Source organism: Chamaea fasciata, unplaced genomic scaffold (genome assembly GCF_029207755.1).
Source record: "Chamaea fasciata isolate MVZ Bird 193981 ecotype frontalis unplaced genomic scaffold, bChaFas1.0.hap1 SCAF_6, whole genome shotgun sequence".
NCBI lineage: Eukaryota > Metazoa > Chordata > Aves > Passeriformes > Sylviidae > Chamaea > Chamaea fasciata.
Window position 1 is genome coordinate 18,015,635 of NW_027094091.1, and position 22,458 is coordinate 18,038,092.

At 43.2% G+C, this 22,458-nt stretch overlaps 1 protein-coding gene across 1 annotated transcript; it reads right to left on the reverse strand.

Annotated features, from left to right (window-relative positions):
• Window positions 1-700: 700 nt before the first annotated feature.
• Window positions 701-21,389, reverse strand: LGI2 (leucine rich repeat LGI family member 2). The gene is made up of 8 exons (XM_066185556.1): window positions 21,205-21,389; window positions 21,041-21,112; window positions 18,079-18,150; window positions 14,821-14,892; window positions 14,185-14,256; window positions 12,953-13,122; window positions 8,022-8,186; window positions 701-5,064 (listed from the first exon to the last, which is right to left on the reverse strand). The coding sequence occupies exons 1-8, from the start codon at window positions 21,387-21,389 to the stop codon at window positions 4,247-4,249; spliced, it is 1,626 nt and encodes a 541-aa protein (XP_066041653.1). The 3' UTR covers window positions 701-4,246.
• Window positions 21,390-22,458: the final 1,069 nt, after the last annotated feature.

Sequence of the window (22,458 nt, forward strand, 5' to 3'; positions counted from 1 at the left end):
CTTCCCCTAGAAATTTGCAGAGGAGTGACCATCCTGCATTGCTCTTTAGGAATGCTTTTTTCTTGGCATCTTGCTATGACTTTCAAGGAGTAATAGATACTTTCCAAAGAAGATTTGAAGAATGTGGTAATGGGTGAGAAAAAAAAAAGTTCATCTAGCAAGGACAAAGAAAGCAGGGGTAGGTAGGTGGGGAAACAGTGCTGATTTGCAACTGATGTTTGAGCTATGATGGAGTTTCAGTGAACCACACCACAAGGGCTGCTGACTCATAAAAAGGTGGAATACTCAGAAGGAAAGCAATGATCCCAGCAATTGTATCCCATTATGGTATGTCAGACATGTCTTTGATTGCACAAGCCTATAATTAGTTAGAGAGATTTGTGCTATTTCTGAAGAACTAAGAGGAAACAAAAAAATTACCCCATCTTAGTGCCTAGCAGGATCAATGGACAACGCTCAAGGATTGCTTTAAATAAAGTGTATTCATTAATGATTTATTTTTTTCAATTTCAGAGTAAATGTCAATGATTCAGTAAAATTTAACAGATCTTTAGAGACCCCAGAGCAAAGATCTGAAAGTCTTGGAAGTAATTTTAGGGCTTGGTTCCTATTTACTTAGCAGGTAAGAAATCCACTTCAGTATCATAAGTACTTTTTTTAAATTATTTTGAAAATCAAGATCTCTTAACTTTGTCTTGAGGAAGAACAGCTCATGAACGGTTCTCGCAGCAATAGTTGCGTTACTTACCTGCTAACACTAGATGGGGTGTAAGGAAAGAGTGAAGGGGAAAATCAGGAAACAGCAAAACCTTGAAGGTCCGAAGTACCTCAGGCAGAGAAGAAAGATCTAATCAGGCAGAGAACTAATCTGAGCATAGTTTTCTCCACCTTGTCAAAAGCCAAACCTGATCATAAATAGAGAGGGACCCGTTTGCCCACCCTGTCCATTCCTCTGGCAATGTGGATCCTCACAACATGGACATCTTAACACATGTGACTCACCACTATTAGTCACATTAAATACATTTTATTCCTATTTTGAAAGAGTACATACGCATGTCAGTAGCATAGATTGCATCAGCTCCTCTTTACTAAAAAAAGCTCAATGTATAAACAACCTTAAAATGCTCCTGCTTTAGCTAGTGCATATTAAATCAATGCTTATATAAACTAATAATCTTTACATAGATTTATGTATTTTAGAATATATTAAAAATTATCAGTGGCATGTTCTGTTATCCTTTTTCACTGTCCTGATGGTATAACATTTCAATGAATTATGGATATGCATATTTTATTTCCTATTCAAAACAATTTCTATTACATAATATAGACAACGGAGAAAAACCCGTGGTTGCATTTGGAAAGGCAGAAAGTATTTTCAATGATTAGTGATTTCTGTTTTTATGCCTACATCCTGCAGCTTTTCCTTAGGAGCAGGGAGAGCAGAACACGGCTCTTTTTTTGACATCTTGCCATTGTTTAATCCTGTGAAAAATACCATATCCTTTTCTTAATTCAACTGGTGCTTTTTGTCTTCCCTCTTAGCTGCTTTGACCTCCTGTGCATGAACTCAGCAGAACAGGCAGGCCAGTGTCTGACTCCAGGCTCTTCCTGAAGCTGGGAGGGATGCTGAGCTGGGCTTTCTGACCAACCAACACAGCTACTCAGCAGAAGCAGCAGCCTGCCCGCAGAATTCATTTTCCTCACTCTCTTCTTCTGGTCCCATGTGAATGAGCTAGACTCCTGTGGATCACTTTATCCTCTTTATTAAGCCTGTCTCTGCAGAGACCATTTTAATTTAATCCAACTTGATAGCCAAGTCTCAAAATCCCCCTGGCTCTTGAAACAGTACAGTCTCCTGGTATTCAATACACAAGCCTTTTTCCAGCATACTCTTGCTTCCCTTGAAGGATCCAATTTCTATAAACTAGCTTTTCACTCTGACTGATGCCCCTTCCTGAGTGACTAGAACTCACAGTTGAGCCCTAAAAGAAAGTGCTGGTGCACTGAGAAATGCCACTCTCATCAGAATATCTAACTCTAGTGAAACTTGCATGCTTGACAGAAAAGCAATACAAAATGCTTTCCCACAACAAAGGCTAAATAAATGTTGCTTGCCAGCCATATACACTTTAAAAAGTAAACTGGTAACATAGTAAGAAGTTGCATTCACTGGCAGACATGAATGTCTTTATTTTTTCAGATTTGTTCGTTTAATCCTAGGAGAGGTATTGCTAACCTCTATTGCAGAGCATTGGTTTGCATCTACTGGTCTTGACTGAACCACTGGGACTGACACTGCACTGGGGTTTGGAGGGCACTGCTCAGCATTTCAGAGGGTGGGATGGGCCAGGTTGCCAGTGTAGTTAAAAACAAAACCAGGTATAATAACTCTGTAGGAAAAAAAAACAAACCCTAACACATAATTGAAAATCTGAATGAGTTATGTCTCTGACAGGCCAGTAATAACTTCATCTTATAGCAGAGAGGCAAAAGTTGGGGAAGAGTGTGATACGCCAGGTCACTGGTAGGTTATGACTCCTCACTGGAGTCCTTATACATAATCCTCTTCTGCAGCACACTTCACACCCTGGATATTGGAAGGCCCATAAGAACATCTCTGTTTGTGATCATAGGCCATGTTTCACATGTCCAGGGGAAAAAATGTGAAACTCACTCAGCAGAAGGATGGTGAGACAGGCCTAAGTATGAAGGAATAAAGGACAGTTCCCTTTGCTCCTCCTGTTTTATGCAAAGCCTCCCTATTATCCAAGGCAGCAGTGCAGCAGCAAGACATGATAAAACAACCTAGTAGACTAAGTGGTATGGAAACTTAAAGAAATATGTTGTGTAAGTGAACAAACAAGAACTCTGATACACAATTTTGTTGGGTTAGGGTGGCAAAGAGCCTTTCCAGAAAAACAGTCCCTTGCTGCTATCCTGAGAGAGGCTCTGTGTGCCAGGATTGCCCTATCTAGAATGACTGAATGCCTTGGGCTGTAAGCAGCCAAAACACCAATGACGCACAGTCTGTCCACATTAACCTTCAATGGATTGGCAACCTGGCAACAGCCTGGACTCACCCTGTGGAAATCCTTCTTGGAGGCAGGATTAGCTCTAGTCTGAAACAGCCCCAACAGCTCGGTTTCAGATGACTTGGTGATACTGAAGTCACAGATAGACTTTAGCCAGAAGGAGAATTTCCCAAATACAACTTTGATGTCCCAAACCTGAATTTATTGCTAATGAGCTGGGGGGGGGGGTGGTGGTGGGGAACACTAGACAATAAATTACCTAATTGAGCATACAGAGGAGCTACAACATGGAGTGCATCAGTGTCAATTTGTGTTTCAGGCAAACCTTAAGCTCTGCCTTCTGGAATGCATTCACAACAAAATTACATGTTAAACACCCAGAATCTACTGTGAATCATCAGGAAAAGTATGAATTAGGGCAAAATGGAATTGATTTCTGGAATGCCTATTAAAACAGAGGCTGGGTGGGATTTGTAGTTGGTTTGTTCATGGCATCATCTAGACCTCTGGTATTTTCTGTCTACGTTTTTTTAAGATCTCGATCTCTCTCTCTCTCTCTCCGTGTGAAGAGACACACTCTTCCTAGCTCCCCATTTACTGTGGGCTGGACTACTTTTTATGTACAATTTGTTTCTGAAAAAAGTGAATAATGGAAGAAAAATGGCAATAGATTTTGACTCCCCCTTCAGTCTGCAATGAATTATAATGATGTCTTGGATTTACTGTGAAGCAGAAAGAAAGATTTTGAAGAGAGAACTCAGTGTAGTCTGGAATGTTCCTTTTGCTTTTACAATTCATCAGTAACCATGAAGAACTGGTTTTAATATTAAAACTTACACAACTAAAACATTAGTTTAGGAGTCAAGATAATTTTTAAGTTTTGTATGGCTCACTCTTCACTTTATGAGATGTCCAACTCCAGGTAATTTTCTGGATACAATTTAGATCATTCTCTTAGATGTCAACATTACTTCTAATGCACTGCACTCCTCTTTGAACGACTGCAGATTGTGAAGTGTCTTTGAAAAAGGATAAATTGGACATGTCATGCAGTAACCAAGTAAATGTAGTCCCTGATTAATATGCAAGTTTGAAAAGTTCAGAAAATGTCATCATACTCCATAGGTGCACCCTGTTTTTGGAAAGGTCTCTTTTTGTTTTGTTTGTGTATAAATGTCATTCTACATAAATTTCACTCCAGCAGCTTTTCATAAACTCAAGTCAATGATGATATGTTCAAATATTTGAGTGTTTCCTTTAAAACTAGAGGCAAAGAAAAAATCTCTTCGATCTGTTGACACAGCTGTGAAAGACCGTGGTGCTTGCACGTAAATTTCTTTAAATAATCTGAATATCTTCTTTTCACCATCCCACTGATAAATCTGGGAGAAAGTATAGTCACTTCCCAAGGCCAGGTAATAATTGTTCTTGAAGGAGAAAGGCTGCAGTGTCATGGCTCCTCGGGATGGAAGAGCCTGTATCTCCACAAACTGTTTGCTATTCCATTTCATAACTCTGGAGTCACCAATGAATCTTGTGAGTGTGATGTAAAGGTCATCTTGCATCCTGAAACTCTTTACAGCCAAGACATCTTCCATGTTGGGGATTTCACTGTGTGGGACAAACTTTTTGGAGGCTTTGTTCCACTGGAGTATAATGGGCACCTGGGAACGGCTAGAGAGGATTAAATGTGATTTCCCATCTATATCAAGAAACTCAGCATCCGTGTCCCTGAACCATTCATGAAGAGACTGATACGAATAAAATCCTTTGTTATTCCACTTATACACTGTTGACAAACCTGCTTTAGAGCTATCTGCTATGACAAAAAACATTTCACTGTCTATCTCAAAAAGCTCTATATCATTTGGCTTGGAAATGCGAGATACTTCAATATCCTGGAATTTGACAAACTTCGTCCAGCTTTCATCAAACTTGTAAATGTGTGAGCCACCAAAGAGCTGTGCCACCACCACAAAGACTTGGTCACCAACAAGAATGGCTTTACATCCCACTATAGACTGACCTATTGCCCAAAGAAAGAAAACAAAACAACACATGTATTAGCACAGCACAAGCCACCCTTTACACCACAGACAATACCAAACTACCCCCTCCCCCTTTTTTAAACCTGCATCATCTCATAATTTTGTCTTCTGCTATGTGCCATCAGAGCATCTTTTCAAGGTTTTTGCTTCCCAGTAACTGCAGAGATGACTTGTCCCGCCCTGCAATGTGTGCAAGTATGATGTACCATAAAATGCTAATTCCTTTTTATGCAAAATACTTTTTATTTCTCTGTTCAGACACATGGTCCATAGTATCCCAAACAATCATTTAAGCTAAATTTTATTATTTAAAAATGACAAGAGTTTTTATCTTGCCATTCATCAAATATCTGAAATTCTCTTATTCTTGTAATGTCTATCTTTCCATCTTAACTAGAAGAATGAAATCAAGTATGTTTTTCTTGCTCCAGAAGGGTTAGAGTCAGCTTTTTGCTACTGTGTTTGGAAATATTGATGCATCTTGTGGATATGTCACCTGACAGAAGGATGAAAAGAGATTAACCTAACTCTGTTGTTTGTGTTAGGTATTCTTGAGATTTTGTTAATCTAGAAATATTTAGGAATATTGCAGTTGCTGGATAGTTCCGATCAGGCTATGATCTGTTTGGAGAATGTCAAGTTACACTAAACAAGAACCACATCAAAAAAGTAACAATGAGACTATTATGATAGGCATTGCTGGAAGCAGAGGGGAATTTCTCTGTGGAGCACACAGTTTAAGTAGAACTATAGCTGCACAAATTCCCCAATGCGTCCTTGGTCAGTCACTACAGGAGATTTACCCTGGCTCCTCTGCTGGTCCCCTACCCATGGCTTTCAGAGCTGTCCTGAGGTAATCTGCCACCCTCCCACTGTAGGAGAGCTGGGAGTACCTTCATCTCAAGTACAGCAAGGTATATGCAGCACAGGCATGAATGGTCCAGCTGATCATCCAGGCTCCTTCTGGTCTTAGTCAAAACAAACTCTGAAAGAGCTTTCACCTGTCTCCTTCTGCAGAGGACAGCAATGCTTTTCTCTTCATGTTCACTGTAAAGGCAACCTTGACAACTAGCTCAGCTCCATAAGCCCATGTTGTAAAGGGCTAAATTTAGATATCCAAATGCCAAGCAAATGGAAAGTAGTGAAATTCTCTGTGGAGCTGGCTTCAGAGTTCTACAAAACATCCTTCAGGCTCTGCAAGAGGTTTTTTATGTGCCTGTGTCCCCTGGCAAAAATCTCAGCCTCATGTTCATTTCAGTGTCCAGAGCTCAAGCTCAGACTTTCCAGGAACAAACTCTGGGTGTGGAGCTAGGACATAAGTCCCTGGCAGAAATGTCTTGTAACTAAGTCATTCAGAGGAAGGTGAAATACGGCTGGAGGCAGCTATCTTTGCAAATCAGTCAAACTCTCAATTTCATTTCCAGGTTTTCTAGGGCTCAGCTAGCTGCCTCTGGGCTGTTGCCATCTTAACCTAGATTATAAGGAGCCACAGTCCCACTAGGTATCCAGTTTTTCCACCGGATCCCTGGAGGAAGACCAGACCCATCTCACCATTACTGGACCCTTTTTCTTCAACGGAACCATCTCTACTCCAACAGAACCAAATCTGCCACTCCAGGAGGGCTTACTTTGGACTGCTTCCAACACCCTGACCGACAGGGTGTCAGGTTGTATTTCTGACTCTGTCAGGGTTTTCTAAGATTTCTTGTTTATTTGTTTGCTTATTCTTCTGTACTACAACATCTGTATTTTTATATCCCTAGTAAAGAACTGTTATACCTATTCCCAAAATCTTTGCCTGACAGCCTTTTAATTGCAAATTTATGATAATTTGGAAAAGGGGGGGAGTGGCTTACATTTTGAGGGAGACTCCAACCCTCCCCGGCAGATACCTGTCTATCTAAACCAAGACAACTTCTCAGTTTACATCTCTGGTTCATACTTTACCCTAATCTATCAAAACACAATGAAACCTAAAAAAGCAACATTTTTCATTCCCAAAATTTCCTGACAGGGTAATTTCTTGTAAACTTTTATCAGTGACACACACAGCTTGCTGCCTTTGTAGAATTTCACACCAGAGGAGGGCTCAGCGTACTCTATGTCTTCCAAAATATAAAGTAAAATATGGTCAATCACAGTCAACAAGGAACAGGAGGGAAAGAAGCTCCATGGATAATTTAGCTCCTGGGTCTTCAAAATCTCTGGCTTGGAGTATCTGGGAAATCAGGCAGCAGATAACAACTTTGAAGACTCTGTCTCTGCTGTCATGGTGTGACTGAGCACCACAACTCTTGGTTAGGGACAGAACAGTTGTTAGAAAATCAGCATTAGAACATCACCTGGCATCCACAGAGGCTTTTTGTTTGATCAGTAATCTGGCCAAGATATTAATTGAGCATGTTTGTAAATGGAAAGTAAATGCTGACACTTCGCAGCACATCTCTTGAGGTAACAATCACAGCTTAAATATTTCTGTCATTTTCAGCTGGGTTCCTGGTCAGCTCACCCTAAAAGCATCCTTCTGACCTGTTTCCTCCTACATGAAATAGATTCTTTTTATGTTCTGTTTTGCAGGCACTTTAGCAAGATCAAGTGCTCCTTCGGCTTCTGCTTTAACTTGCTGTGTGATTCAGGCAGTGACTGCTAAGCAGGGCCATGGTGTGACATTCATGGCAAGTGTTTGCAGCTTAAGAAAAGTTTACAAGATTGGACAAAAAAAAGCCTGGTTTCTGTGCTACAGTAAGGTTAAATGTGTGTGTATTACAAGATGCATTACTCCATGGAGTCACTCATGTCCAAACATCACTCACTTTAATCAGCCAAATTCAACAGAGATTCAGGACAAAACCCAGCAATATGGTCCCATCTACAAATCTTATCCTTGTGAAATGCCAGCAGTTCATCAGTGACTGGAATCCCAGTGTTCATATACCTGTGATGTTGTCGTAACTCCTGAAATTCATTTCAATGTGATCCCACTCCAGCACCATGCAGTTCTCCATGCTGGGCTGTGCAATAGCTACAAACACATCATTCTTTGAGTTGAAGGTATCCACTGAGACAGACTGGTATGGCAAAATCTGGTGGACAACAAAATCTAGAAACATACATTTACAACAGTTAGGATACATCCTTGCTGGAAACAGAGTAAGTGGTCACTGATTAGAATGATGTACACTGAAAAATGAGTGGAATACTCTGGATTTTGTATAACATTATCATGGAAATATCAGTGCTCATGTTAGGCATGCAGCAACAGGGAAAGCGTCTCCTGTTTTAGGTATCATGAACTGTCCTCTGGAAATGTATTTGTCAAAGAGATCAAATATGTAAATAGTGAAATAATTCAGATTTTCCAGCTAGGCTGGCTACTATCAGTGAAATAGAGAGAAGTCTCTTTCCCCACAGCTGGAAGTTGCTTTCCCGTCAAGTGAAATGGCCTTGCTAGAATCACATTCAAGCTGAGAGACAGCAACTACCAGCTGAAGTCCAATAACTTCTTAAGTCATGCAAATTTAATCACTAGCAATTTGTGTTATGCTAAACCAGGCAGAAAGTGAAATGATATCTGAAGTTTGCCTGGGGATAACCCCATTTTGCCTAGACCATAGACAAAATGGTGTAATCAAAAACTCAGTTAACATAATGTTTTATGGGGCATTATAATGTAGTTTAGGCATAAAATACAACCAACCTGAAAATTACTATCCAGCGGAAAACTTATTCTAGACAATAACACTGAGAAATTGGGGCAACCTGTAAAGATTAGGAGCGTAACTCCAGAATTAAAGATTTTTTTTCTCTCAAAAATTAAGTGTCTTTGTAGACTTAATTTGAAAATTCACCCTGGAGTATGTCAGCAGTCACCACAGAGCAAGTCTGGGGCAAAGTGAGGAGACTTGGGTCTGAATTTGACCTTTGACCAGACAGCTGTGCAGGATCTCTATTATCAGGAAAAAACCATGGTGTAGCAGAGCTGACAAAGCACTCAGGTCTAAAATGTGGTAGGAGGCCTGCATTGAAATAATGTATGGATATAGATATGTAGAAAAAGAAAAGGCATCTTCCCTACGATGGCATTTCTGTGCAGAACCACGCAATGCTCTGTTTTAAGCTCCATTTGCTACATGCCTTCACCACGCACTCCAATGTTGGAAGGGCCTGAGCATCCAGGGATTTTGGTGAAATGGTAATTAAGTCCTCACTCAAGTCCCTTATTTTGGTGCATTATGAAATAATTGCTTCTGAATGAAGAACCCTCTGTTTCTGCATGCTTGAAAGCCTTGCCCTTGAGGAGTTACACTTGTGGAGAATAAAGATAGATGACTACCATTAAACAAACAGAGCAGATTCCACAGCTGTGAAAGAAATGACAGTCTTCATTCTTCGAGGCACTATTATAAATAGAGCTTGGTCTTGGTTCATAAATGCTGGTAGGCAAACAAGAAAGTTATCTTCATTCTCACTGGGAAATTAAAAGGGCTGGGGAAAACTGACACCAAAGTATGCAGAAAGTAGAAGTGACTGACCAGTTATAAAATGTAGCTAAAGGATGGAGCAATAGCAGATATAGTCACAGAAAATAAAAATATTTTTTTAATCTTGAGGGAAAAAAACCCAAAAACCTAATCCTGAAAAGACACCTCTTGAAATCTGAACAGTTGTGAAACACCTTGGGATACTCTGTGAATTGAAACAAACCAGTCTCTATGTGAAAATGGGTAGGGAAATTATTAGTAATCAGTACAAAGCAATAAATGTTGGTTTTAGCACCAGCTGGGAATACCAGACTGTAATATGAGGGTTTCACAGTGAAAGTTGCTGCCACATCAGGGCTGCAAAAAATTTAGGCCTTGGGGCCTTGATTTATTTTTACATATCTTGCTGTAATGCTAGAAAAAGCTAATGCAGTAAATACAGGATTGGGGAAGGAGCCCTTTTCCAATATCTTTCTCTTTTAAGCCGGATCCCCTGGATGGGAGAGGGCAGAGGACACGGCCCATGCTTTTCCCCTTTGCTGCTGGCTGCATGAACTATCCCTCTCTCCCTCCCACCCCACACACAGTTTTGCTCTCCCCGTCTCGAGACATGTGGTTCTCAGGCTGTTTTCTGCTGGCTGGGAGTGCAGGTGTCCCCCTGTATTGCAGTCACTTATCCCACCTCTGCTCCCTCTGTTGAGTTCTGGTTGAACTGGCATCACGGTGTCACAGGTGAGGCACCCAACACTTTTATTGGGCTGATTTTCCTTCTGGCAGCCCTTGTTCGGGCTGATCCCAGCACACAGGAGCACTGATGGCAGAGCAGGAGAGGAGGAGAGTGCAGGGAACATTGGAGGGCACTAAGGAAAAATATGAGTGGTGGTCTGTTTGGGCAGCTGCTCCAAAACTGTATCCTGTGATTCAGTCCCACTCTCCTCACATCCCTTCCTCCCTGCAGTGGAAACTTCTCCTCCAGGTGAGCCTACTTAGGACCTGGGTATGCCAGCGGGGAGTGTTAACCATCCTTTCCCTTCTCCCACTACAGGAGATCTCCAGCACAGGAGCAAGAATGGAGCAGCACCTATTAATTTGCAAACTACCTCCCTTCAGGGAGCAGCAGTGAAAGAGAAGACCACCTCCAGAACACAATCCCAGCTTGGTAAAGAAAGGGGAAAACAAGCTTGCAAAGCTCAGTGAGATGGTCCCTGCCTGCAGTTCTGGACAAAGCAGGTCCCAGGCATGCACATGGCCTCTTTCCAGTGGAAGTGGGAGCCCGAAGCCTGTTTTCCAGTCTCCTGAAAGTGAGTTACATGTTCCCCTGTGGTACTCAGAGCCACAGCAGAGCCCCCTCACATGCTGTTGAGGAAGAAAGACAAGAAATGAAGTGGCTTAACCTGTTTCCATGTTGCAAGCACTGGGAAACGGAAAAGACAGATGCTATCACAAAAAGAATTAAAATGCAGGTCACCAATACTGTCAGTCTTTCTCTGTGAAGAAGCAACAGGACCATTTTGTTCTTTGCCTTTTTATTTTAAATTTGGCAGCATCTCTTTCCATCTCTCCTGATACCATTGTAGCAGTTCAGCTGATGCAATGAGCTGACTGGGCCAATGAGACACACATTTTACCAAGCAAAACTGCTTTGTTACCACATCCTGCATCCAGTCATGCTCGACACAGAGTACTGGAGACCAGAAACGATGGAAAGCCTGATCCCACCTGACAAAGGAGGGAAAGACTATACTGAAGACTAACACAAATGAAAGAAGTTTGCAGAGCCCTGCCCACCACTGACTGGGAAAAGAGAATGCACCTATGGGGTGTATTTCTTTACTTAGAATACAGTATGTATTCTAAGCCTGTGACTAATCAATCCTCAAGGAAGGAGTAGGGGCATATTTACACTCCCTTTGGATCTGGGGGAGGCAATGGCAGAGATGGAGAAAGCAGCAGTGGCCTGACACCACAGACCACAAAGGTCACACAGAACAGAGTATATGACAGCTACATGCTGTGCTGTGGGAGTGCTTCTCTGAGGGCATTTGAACAAATATTCAGCTGGGCAATCCTTGCCCCATGGAATGCCTTCGGTCCCCAAAAACTCTGCAGCACATGAAATTAGATTTATGCTTGGTGAAATTTCACTTACAGCAGACAAGGGGACAATGTTAAGGGTGAATTTTGCCTGGAGCAGCTTTACAGTGTCTAGGTATAAAAAAGTGGCAGAGGGCCGGTAGGTCAGGATAGGTTTGAGGACCAGGTAAGGCTTTCTCTTGTGTACTGTTAGTGCTACACAATTGCTTACAGCAGATAGCACTGAAACAAAGCCTGCTTTTACTTTGCATTGCTGCGTCTCGGTGATTCGGCAGATGTAGGAATGTAACTTCGGTGCTCTCCTAAACTTCATTGCTCTCCTGCGTTTGACATCCTTTTATGCAGCAGATTTTTGCACTTTACCTCTGCTGCTCTTCTGGCATAATTTCGAATTCTGAGTTCATTCTCTTTTCTTTCATATACTGCCATCAAAGCACCTTTCATACCTTTTCCTGAAATTTCATTTTACATTACTAGTAATCACATTTTCTCTTGTCTTTTAATAATAATGACTGACTTGATGACAGGTGAGAACTCGCACACCTTTGATATTACTGTCTAGACAAAAGGCAGAGTGCTGACATCCTATTCAAAAAAGATGAAAAACAATACCCACAGCTGATATTTTCAGTTATATGATGTGACTACATTTAAAGATAGGTAACTGCAGCAGTTTGGGCATAAAATATAAGCATAACCACATGCAAATTTCTCTTTGCTCCCTTCAGCATGCTTTACATTACCTTAAAAAATAAAAAATCAAGATCCTAGACAAGACAGTAGTCAGAATATTATTGGACTTTTCTCTTCAACTTAATGGAGTTCCATGAAGAACTTCTGGTACTATTACCACCATCTTTGATGCCAATAAATCGTGATTTATCAAATAAAGATAACAGCTATAGCCACATTTTTGAACTTATTTTCATTGCTTTCTCTGAAATACAGAGATTTTTGGAAACTCATCTGCCATAACTATATGGCTTTATTCCAGATAATAGAAAGCATTCTGTGATGAAAATTAAGCCACAGATTGAGTCATAATCAAGTCTTTTGGAATATGAATAGGCAGAGCTCTTCTCCCATTATCACTTAATCCAAATACAAACTCAGTACTTACTTTGGCTTCTAAATGTAATTTTCCCATTTTGTACTTGTTCTAGTACTTGGAAGTGCTTTGCATGTAACCCTTTCCTCCCCCCAGGTCATGCTCGTAGAAGCTAAAGGGTATTATCTAAACTTCTGATATTTAACCATTTGTAGTGTGCTTATAAATATACATTCTGAATACCTGTAGTGGTGCATTCATAATCAAAACTTGTCACATCATTTAACTTCTTATCCTGATATTCTGCTGGACCAATACACAGGACATCAGAAACAGTGGAATTTGTCATCTTTAACCACAAAAACAACCACTTGGCTTTGCAGTCACACTCAAATTTATTTCCCCTTAAATCTCTAAAAAACACACAGAAATAAACATATTTGAAAAGGTTGATAGCAATATGAGTACTACAGAACTGTCATCACCTTGGCATGCTGAATTTCAAAATATCTGAGTATCCTTGAATTGCTCTGAACTGAAAACAGGGAAGTTTCTTAAGTTTTATTTTTATGAGCTCTCCCTGAGTTTTTTTGGAAAACCGTTGCAGTCTATGGTCACATATAATCATAGTAATGGAGCACTGTGGTTCATGTGTAAAGTTACTTTTCTTCTAAGTTTTCATAGGATGAGGACTGTAATGTAATACATCCTGACATTCAGGTTGTCTGCTGCAAGCCTCCTTTGCACCATTTACCACTGACACAGATAATTCCTGTTCCTTCACTAAACTGTTCCAGTACTGCTGGTTGACAGAGCAGCTTTGCAGATGTAAAATACAGATGTAAGGCCTGTATTTTTTGAGTCACTGCAGATGTAGAGTCAATTTAACTTCTTCCTGCTAATGCATGTGCAATTTCAACAGTGTACTTGTTCTTTGATCCTTTGGCAATTTCTGTGACTTATGATTTTACTTTGCTGTTTGGTAGAGCCAGACCAAAATATAGGGGAATCCTAGTTACACAGGGAAATACCGACAGAATGTCAGCAATGTCCTACAACAGCACAGAAACAAGGAAAAGAAGCTTTTTAATTTTTTTTTAACTAATCCCTTGTACTAAAATAATCCCAGGGAATATGCAATAACAATAGGAAAATATGTTCAGAGAAACTATGGTTTTAAAATTCATTGTCTCCCTTTCTCTAAAGCACAATTTACATGAGATATCAGAATACACAATAACACAATAACACAAGCTATGTACAACATCACAAGAAGCCACAGTGATTTAAGAAATAGCAGTTAGTTTAGAAGAGTCTATCAAGCAAACAATTATAAAATGAAAAAAAACCAGCTAGAACAAAAAAAAAAATACACTTTTTTTTTCTATGTAGATACCAGATACATGACCACACACCCAGAACCTAAAACTGAGAGCAAGAATGACAGAAGCAGTAGAAAGATTCTCATTACTTACAGTTCAATTAAAGAATCTAAATCATTGAAGACATCCCTTGGCAGAGCTTTGAGATGGTTATTGGCCAAAGAACTAGAAAAGAAAGTTAGAGCTTAATATCATTGCTATCTCTTATCTTGCAATTCTTACCCAGTGTGAGCTCACTTACAGGTTGTTAATTATCTGGTACTGTCCAGCCACTGGCACTGTTAGAAGTTACCAGGAACAGGCATTAATTATTCTCATTCAAGAATGGAGATTGCTTGAAGTTCACATAAAAGTAAAATATTTAAAGCTTTTATTTTTCCCAGGTGCAAATGTAACCCACAGAGCAGTCACTGAGCACACTGGAAAGAGGCAGGAATTTTAATCAGGAGTGGGCAGTGTGGTAGTGGTGGTGGTACCAGCGCAGCACTGGGGGTACTGTTGGCCTCCCAGACCCAGCTGTGCCTGCACACAGGCAGCCCAAAGTGTGGCAGTGCTGCCCAGGCAAGAATTGCTCTAAGGCTGGTTGTTAATTTATGGAAGGCATGTCTTTGACAGCAGGAGGAAGCTGACACAGAGGGAAGAAAAGGTTTCTGTGTAGCAGGAAAACCGGTGGTCTCCCAGCAGAGTTTTGTTCAAGTAGAAAATACTCTCAGGTGTTAAATAACTTACAGGTGAGTCAGGTCACGAAGGCCACGAAATGCATTTCTTGAAATGGTTTCAATTTTGTTTCCTTCAATAAATCTAGGCCAAAAAAAAAATGTATTTTAAAATACTTAAAGTAACATTATTATTAGCATCAGAGTGCTTTAAGCTATGGTTGCCAGACGCAGCATATTTCTGGGCAGTTCCTTCAGACTGAAGGGTGGGAAGTCTCAGTGGAGTTGCTAATGTTCCCTTTTCCCCTTTCCTTGGGCAGACTGCAAGGAACAATGCAAGTACCTGGAAGAACAAGGGATGGCACATGACACAAACGTCCAGCAGAAATGGAACAAAGTGAACAAGGCCAAAAAAATTATTGCTCTCTTGGTAATCCTCTCAGGATGTGTTGTGCGAGGCAAGAGACCTGCGAAAGAGAACCTCCTGAGGCAGACTTTAGAAGCTAAAGTCCACTTTCCCCTCTCATAAATCACCAGCACTTTCAAACCAGCAGGCAGCACAGCGGTGCCAGGGCTGCCCAGGCTGCAGATCTGCTGTTATGGGTATCTCCTGTGGCTGCACACTCACACAGTGCCACCTCCGTGCCCACACAGCCCTGACTTGAACTGTGCACATTTGACATCTGCACAGACAGCAAGACCACTGCCTTGGTTTAGTCCTGGCTGCCACAGTTCAGCTCTGTCCAGCTGGGACATCTTCTCTGCAGGGTGCCAGCTCCACCCAAGCCATGGCCCCATGCACTGGGGGAATAATGATAGGCACATATGGATTTCAGCAGCACACTGCTCCTCCTGACTGCACATCAGCATTTAAAGAAAGAGCTGATATTTGAGCATCTTGACCCCTGAGTACTTGAGGACGCATCGCTAAATACACCATCATCCCTGCAAAGTGATTGCAGCCAGGTGGCCATCAAGATATTGCCTGAAACAGCTATACCTGGATGAAGACAACTGTATGCTGACTTTATAAAAGGCTTATGAGATCAAAGTGCCTCCCTTATTCCTAGTCAGCTCTGTTTGCCCTCCAGAGAAGTTAGAGAGAAAATGCTAGGAGACAATGTCTTTTCTCAAGAGAGTGAAGATGAGAATGCAAGAGATGACAAGTGCTCTTGGTTCTGCAGTTTAGGTGTAGGAAAAGTCCTTCATAAAGTGACCAGGATGCTGTCTGCAGGCAAAGGGTGCAGAGGAGAAAGTGCTGTGCCTGTGTGGGAGATGTCAGAGGCAGGTCAGCCCTTTCAGGGCTGTGTGGAGCCACAAATTCAATCCACAAGAGCAGAGTACTACCCTGCCTCCTGACACCCTCACTGGCAGCTGGCATCCCTGCACAGCACCAGCTCAGTGATCTATGCAAATAAACAAGGCTACACTGCAACAAGCTGGAACTCAACAATTCGCCAGATTCTTGAATCACCAAGCCTGGCTTCCAAGAGATACTACTCTGGGAATTCCAGTGTGTTCGCCAGCAAAGTGCCCATCCTTTTCAGGCCTGTCTTACCCAGACTCTGTACACAGGATAAGTTTAAGGGTGCACTGAATGCCATTATGAGTGGTGCAAGTGCAGCAGGACACAGCTGGAGATATATTATCTATATATAGGTACCAGCTATGGGTGGTCCCCAGCTGCTCCTCGGCCAGAGACTTTGGCTTTGTACCCACAGACACTTGTCATTCCTGTTTGTCAGTGAGGTTTCCTTCTTTACAAAGTCTGATCCCTGGTAACTAAGAGACATGAGATATGGAAGCTCTATTTGTTTTACTGCCTGCATGGCCGAAAAAACAAATCACAGAGAAAGGCCACTCACAGCCAGTTCCCAAAAGGTGGAGGGGTGATTTGCTGGGAAGAGGAAAAGCTCTATGGAATTGGCAGAAAAGACCACCACAACCATTAACTGAGACCACTTGTTCAGCTGCGAAAAGAATTTTAAACTGTAAGGCTTTACCAGTCTTCATCCTGCTCCCTGGCTTGCAGCTGGTGGTCAGGGATAGAGATTTGCCCTTTGACCATCTGAGGAGAGCAGGGTGTTTCATTCAGACAGGGATGTGGTTGCAGTGACCAGTGCAACTACCACAATGTATGCTATGCTATGGGACAAGCCCATTAACACTTGAAAGCAGGCCACTAATAGTACAATGGAAAACATTTTTCTTCCTTTTTACAAACTACTGCAAATAACTTCTTCCATGTAGACACAAGGAAAAGAGAATGCTAAGATAACTTGCTATCTCTGAAAAATCCAAATGTAGCTGAATCATGGATTTTAGCATATACCATTTACCATTAGCTGCAAATTCCATTGTCGGCTACTCCACATGTACCAGACTATTAACCCTGGATATACCCCACCATAATATCTATTTGCTTTCAAGATTTTAGCAAGAGTCAGTTTTATGAGCATTGGTCTTCCTGTAGAAAAGGACGAACATTTTCCACAGGTACATTTCAGCTTGGAAAGGTGGGTGGGATGAGGATTTTTTTCAGGTTGTATTGATAGTTTCAAACACACCAGCTCATACTGAGTAACACAGAGAAATGCCATCCTTTGGAGTGTGAAGGGAGGACAACCTTGTACCCAAGCTAATACTTTTTTATAAAAGCAAAAGGGGTGAAATAAAGATTAAAAAAAATAAGGACCAGAAAAAGAAAGGAGTGTAAAAATCAACTAACATATCAATCAATGATATAAACAAAAGGAGAGTTAAATAATTTTAAATAGTAATATAAAGAATTACAATAATTTATATTGCATGAAATTCATGTTTATATATTTATGTATTTATAATTAATTAGATAAAGATAAATTCTATGGACATTAAATAGGGTTTCAGAAAAAGGCAAAGTAGGAGACAAAAGTTGGGAGAAGAGGAGCAAAATCAGGGTTGTTCTGAACAGTACACCATTATTCTGCAATTCCTGCTTGGGCCACCCATAGGTCAGAACAGGCTGCTCCACCTCATGCCTGAGGTTCAAATCCCCTTCACAGGGGTGGCACTGTTCTGGAAAGCCAAGACCAGCTCTTGCTAAGTAATGCCTTTTTGGGGTTCTGTAATTGCACAGAGACACCTTGCATTCATGGCATCTTTCAAAAATGCACTGTAACATCTGAAAAATCGTCAGCCACCATAAAGAATATTTGCACAGGAGTGGAACATAAATCCTTCAGCTCCCCTGCTCTTGGGAATCACAGTAAAGACCAAGATTCTGCAGCAGGAGTCTTGGCAACTTATCAAAACATTTTTATTTATAAGGGACATAAAATACCAAACTTACAGGTATTCTAGATGGAAGAGACCAGCAAAGGCATCATCTCGTATAACAGTGAAGGAGTTGGAGTTTAGCAAGCTGAAAATGGAGAGCAGGCATTAGGAAAGCACATTAAAACTTGACACACTGGATTATGCCTGTTGTGTTTATTGCCCATGACCAAACTAATCTTACTGACTTGAGCCCGTATCACCCCACCAATGCAGCACACATAAAATACTGTGGAATGGTCTATTGAAAAAAAAAAATTAAAGGCATTACATGATGGTAGTTAATGTCCACTACTCCCCAGGAAAAATGCTTGCTGTGCCATTGACCTTGGCTAATTGCAACCTGGTCCTCAGCTCTATGGTCCACTGAGCAGAGCAAGCCATCACTAGATGGCAGGTCTGCTGAGTGTGGGCCCCATCCACTCAACACCCCTCCAGCCCCACTGACAGCTTTTAAGAGCCCTCCTCATCACCAGTCCTAAGCTCCTAAGCACCAGCTCTCATTTATGCAGTCGCAGTGGGCCAGTGCTCACTCATTCCACGTTCCCAGGGGAATGTTCCAAGCCTGACCTGCAGATGGGGCACAGCCTGCAGTGTGGGAGGCCTGCAGCCAGTTTGTCTGCTGGAAACACAGACATATCCAAACCACCGAGACAGACAATCCTGCTGTCTTTATAAAGCAAAGCACGGTGTCCACAGGCAGTGAGGAAGAGCTGCAGTGCTGCCTCCTCCAGGCACTGCCTTGCCCTACTCCCGTGTGAACTTCAGGGACAAAACATGCTAGAGCTGCACCAGAGAGGCTGTCACCTGAGCCAGCACAAGACAGCCAGGAAGGTTATGGAGGCTTTGCCAGCAGAGTTCATTCCTTGCTGTATTAAAGCACAGCAGCAAACAATCTCCAAATGTTGATGTTCAAAGGAAGAGAGGGCAATCTCCTTTCAAGAAAATAGCAAAACTTCTTATTTGGTCTAAAATATTAACACTGCTCAAAATAAATAATTTTTGGAAAATCTCAGAATTTTCCCCTATGAATGAATATGTCTGCACTAATTGCTTTATTATAGCAACTGATTAATCTTCATTTTGTATGGTTTTAGGCATTTTACTAAAATTAATTTAGAAGACTAATGAACATGTAACGCAAACTTTCCCTGTGATCCCTGGATATTATGCTAATACTAGACAAATGCTCTGTAAATTATCCCAAAGAAATCTGACAAAGATGAAGACCACCATCAAAAATGAATCCTTGCATTACTATTTTACCATGATTACCGCCACAGAAGACATTATCCTGAGGTACCCATGTGCTCAATTATGCATGTAGCTCATTGTTATTTAATTGGGGTTTTTTTTTCTCATGTTTTAAGGCAAAACTTACAAATCACACTAAACAACAGAATTTGTGAGTGCCCAAGGTGGTGGTGACAAACTCCTCTTACTCACACATCGGACTTATCACGTAAAGTGACATGAGTAACTTCTGCCTTCTTCAACAACCCACCTCTGCCCCACCACCCTACACACCCCAACATCTCCAGAAAACCTACTGCAGCTAAGGAAAAGGGACCTTCTTCATCTGCTCTTCCTATCTCTTCCTAGTACCACTATCCAAACCAAGCAAGACTCCCCCCAGCTCGAATTTTCCACCCACAGCTTCTCACCCATGGATTCTCCCTTTCCTTCCCTGGCACAGGTTGCTGTTTGCCACCCTTTATTGGTGGGCAAGGTCCTCGTGCCCTCTGCAGGGGGCTCAGTGGACACCTCCAACTCTCACAGAAACTTGGGTTTGGGACCAGTTTCACACTAAAGAAGGCGAAGGCTTCCACCCCTTGCTTTGCCCACCTCCCTCCAGCTTTTTTCATGGAGTGCTGCTCCTCTCAGTAGGAAGACAGGCCTTTGAGTCAAAGGAGGTGGGGTGCCCAAGGAGAGGAGCTTCGCCATCAGCTGCCTTTAGAGGCTAACTCTTGCTAAGACCAGTTTTAACATCTAGTCCTGTGGCAAGCACTCAGCCTGGGTTTCTGGCAGGCTTTGGATCTTTTTGCTGAATTTTTCTTTGCAGTGATTCTTTGCCTTGAGGGCTCAGTCAGTCCTTTTGGGGTGGAGGTGTGGAGGGCCTGCTCGGTATCAGGCGTTCCGGACAGGCTGCACTGGGCTAGACAGGATGCAGGCTGCTGCTCAGCTTTGCTGCAGACTACCAGAGAAGTGAGTATCCAGGCTCCCCAGGGAGCTTGTACCGCAGTCTCTGTATCTTCCTTTCTGCCTCCCAGGACAGCTAAATTAAGCAAGTTTGGGTAAGCTCCTGGAGCAGGAGGCACACACCTAACTGCAACACGGGCACGACCAAGCAGCTTGCCTGGGGTCAGGGAGGACGGATGGCTGCAAAGAGCTGGGAGCTGGACCACTGTCTCCTGGGGCAGAGGACATCTGTTGGGTTAGAAGGCATCAAAGGGGCCACCCTCCAAGTTGCATGTTGAAGCACAGAGTCATGCTGCAGACAACACTAGCACTTCACACACAGAGGATTCCCTCTGAAGTGTGTCCTGGAAGCCTCTGCTCACCCCATTGTGCCCACAATGTCATAAAGCCAGCGCCAGACTCCTGGGCACAAAGTAAGCAGGAGTGAGAGCCACCACCACGTAACTCTGGGGGACAAAACTCAGCCTTAAACTTACTAAAACTGAAGTTTTTAAAAAAGTGGAACTTAGGGCATCGTAAAACCTTTTCCCCTCTGTTTGTAACGAAATATACATTTAATTAAGTGGTTTCTGAGCAGAAAATGCATCCCTGAGCAGAAATGTTATGAAACAGCAGCTACATTGGGGGACCGTGCAAGCTGTCTTCTCCCGTTTTCCCCCTTTCTAAAAGGGAAAGGGAACTCGAGGAGAAACTGAGAGGCTCTATGCTTAAAGGGGCTCTATTTAGGAGAAAGGGGTGAGGTGCTACTTGGCCGTGCTCCTTCCCAGTGCCATACTTACAGCAGCTGCAGGGAGGGCAGGTGGGAAAACATCCTGTCCTTGACTTCGGAGAAGGTCCCGTTGACCAGGCTCCTGGAAAAAGAGACGCCACCCGTCAGGCGGGACCGCCCCGCATCCCTCGGCCACCCTCCCGCCGGTCCCGAGGCGCGCAGCCCCGCACTCACAGGGAGCCCAGGCCGGCGGGCAGGCTGCGCGGCGCCCCCGCCGCCCCCACGCACAGCGCCGACTCCCGCCAGCAGCTGCAGGGCGGCCCGCAGCGCGGCGGCCTGCGCGGGGCGGCGGGCGGCGGCAGCGCCAGCAGGGCGGCGGCGGCGCAGAGCGCGGGCAGGAGCCGCAGCGGGACCGCCATCCCGGCACCGCCGCTGCCCGCCGGCCGCTCCCCGCCGCCTCCCGCGCCCTGACATCAGCGCGGCGCCGCCTCCGCTGCGGCGCCGGCCGCGGAGGGGGGGTCCCGGCGGGCGGGGCGAGGCGAGGCGCGGCGGGGGCACCGCGCCCTCCGCCTCCCCGCGGGACACAAACCAAGAGAGCCCCGCGGGAGGCGCAGGGCGCGGGTGGCCCCCGCCGGTAGCTCCGGAGCGATGCTACGCCAGAAGATCGGGGGGAGCGTTGAGGTGCTGGAGCGTGTCCGGAGAAGGGCAACGAAGCTGGTGAAGGGTTTGGAGCGCAAGTCCTAGGAGGAGAGGCTGAGGAAGCTGGGGGTGTTTAGCTCGGAGAAAAGGAGGCTCGGTGGGATTTATTGCTCTTTACAATTAACTGAAAGGAAATTGTAGTGGGATGGATGTAGTATCTTCCCCCAGGTAAAAAGTGATAGGACAAGAGGAAATGGCCTCAAGTTGCACCAGAGGAGGTTTAGATTGGATATTAGGCAAAGTTTCTTCACTGAAAGGGTTTTCGGGTATTGTAAGAAGCTGTCTGGGGAAGCGGTGGAATCGCCATCCCTGGCTGTGTTCAAAAAATCACAGAATCATGGAATGGTCTGGGTTGGAAGAGATCTTAAGCATCTTCTAGCGCCAAACCCCGACCATGGGCAGCTTTCACTAGACTAGGTTTCTCAGAGGCCTACCCAACCTGTCCTTAGACACTTCCAGGGATGGAGCACCCACAACTTCTCTGGGCAACTTAATGTGTAGGTGTGGTGCTTTAAGGACATGCTTTAGTGGTGGACTTGGCAGTACTGGGTTAGTGATTGGACTTGATGATCTTTCAAGTCTTGTCTAACCATAATGATTCTGAGGTTCTGAGACCAGCTCGAGGGATGTCTAGATGATGAAAGAAGCAAATGGATGATGACACCACACAGTTCCAGTTGCTTTCCAGTAGTATGTGTGTTAAGTATGCATTAATTTAATCATATTGTATCTGAATACTTGAAAGGTTTCAGAACTGCATGTAAAATCACATTTGTGGCGCTGGGATTT

Coding starts and splice junctions, on each gene's coding strand:
- LGI2 (XM_066185556.1), bottom strand. CDS start 21,389: ATGGCGGTCCCGCTGCGGCTCCTGCCCGCGCTCTGCGCCGCCGCCGCC. Junction 14,893..18,078: donor CTCTTCCATCTAGAATACCT/GTAAGTTTGGTA, acceptor TTTTTGGCCTAG/ATTTATTGAAGGAAACAAAA. Junction 13,123..14,184: donor TTAGATTCTTTAATTGAACT/GTAAGTAATGAG, acceptor TGTGTTTTTTAG/AGATTTAAGGGGAAATAAAT.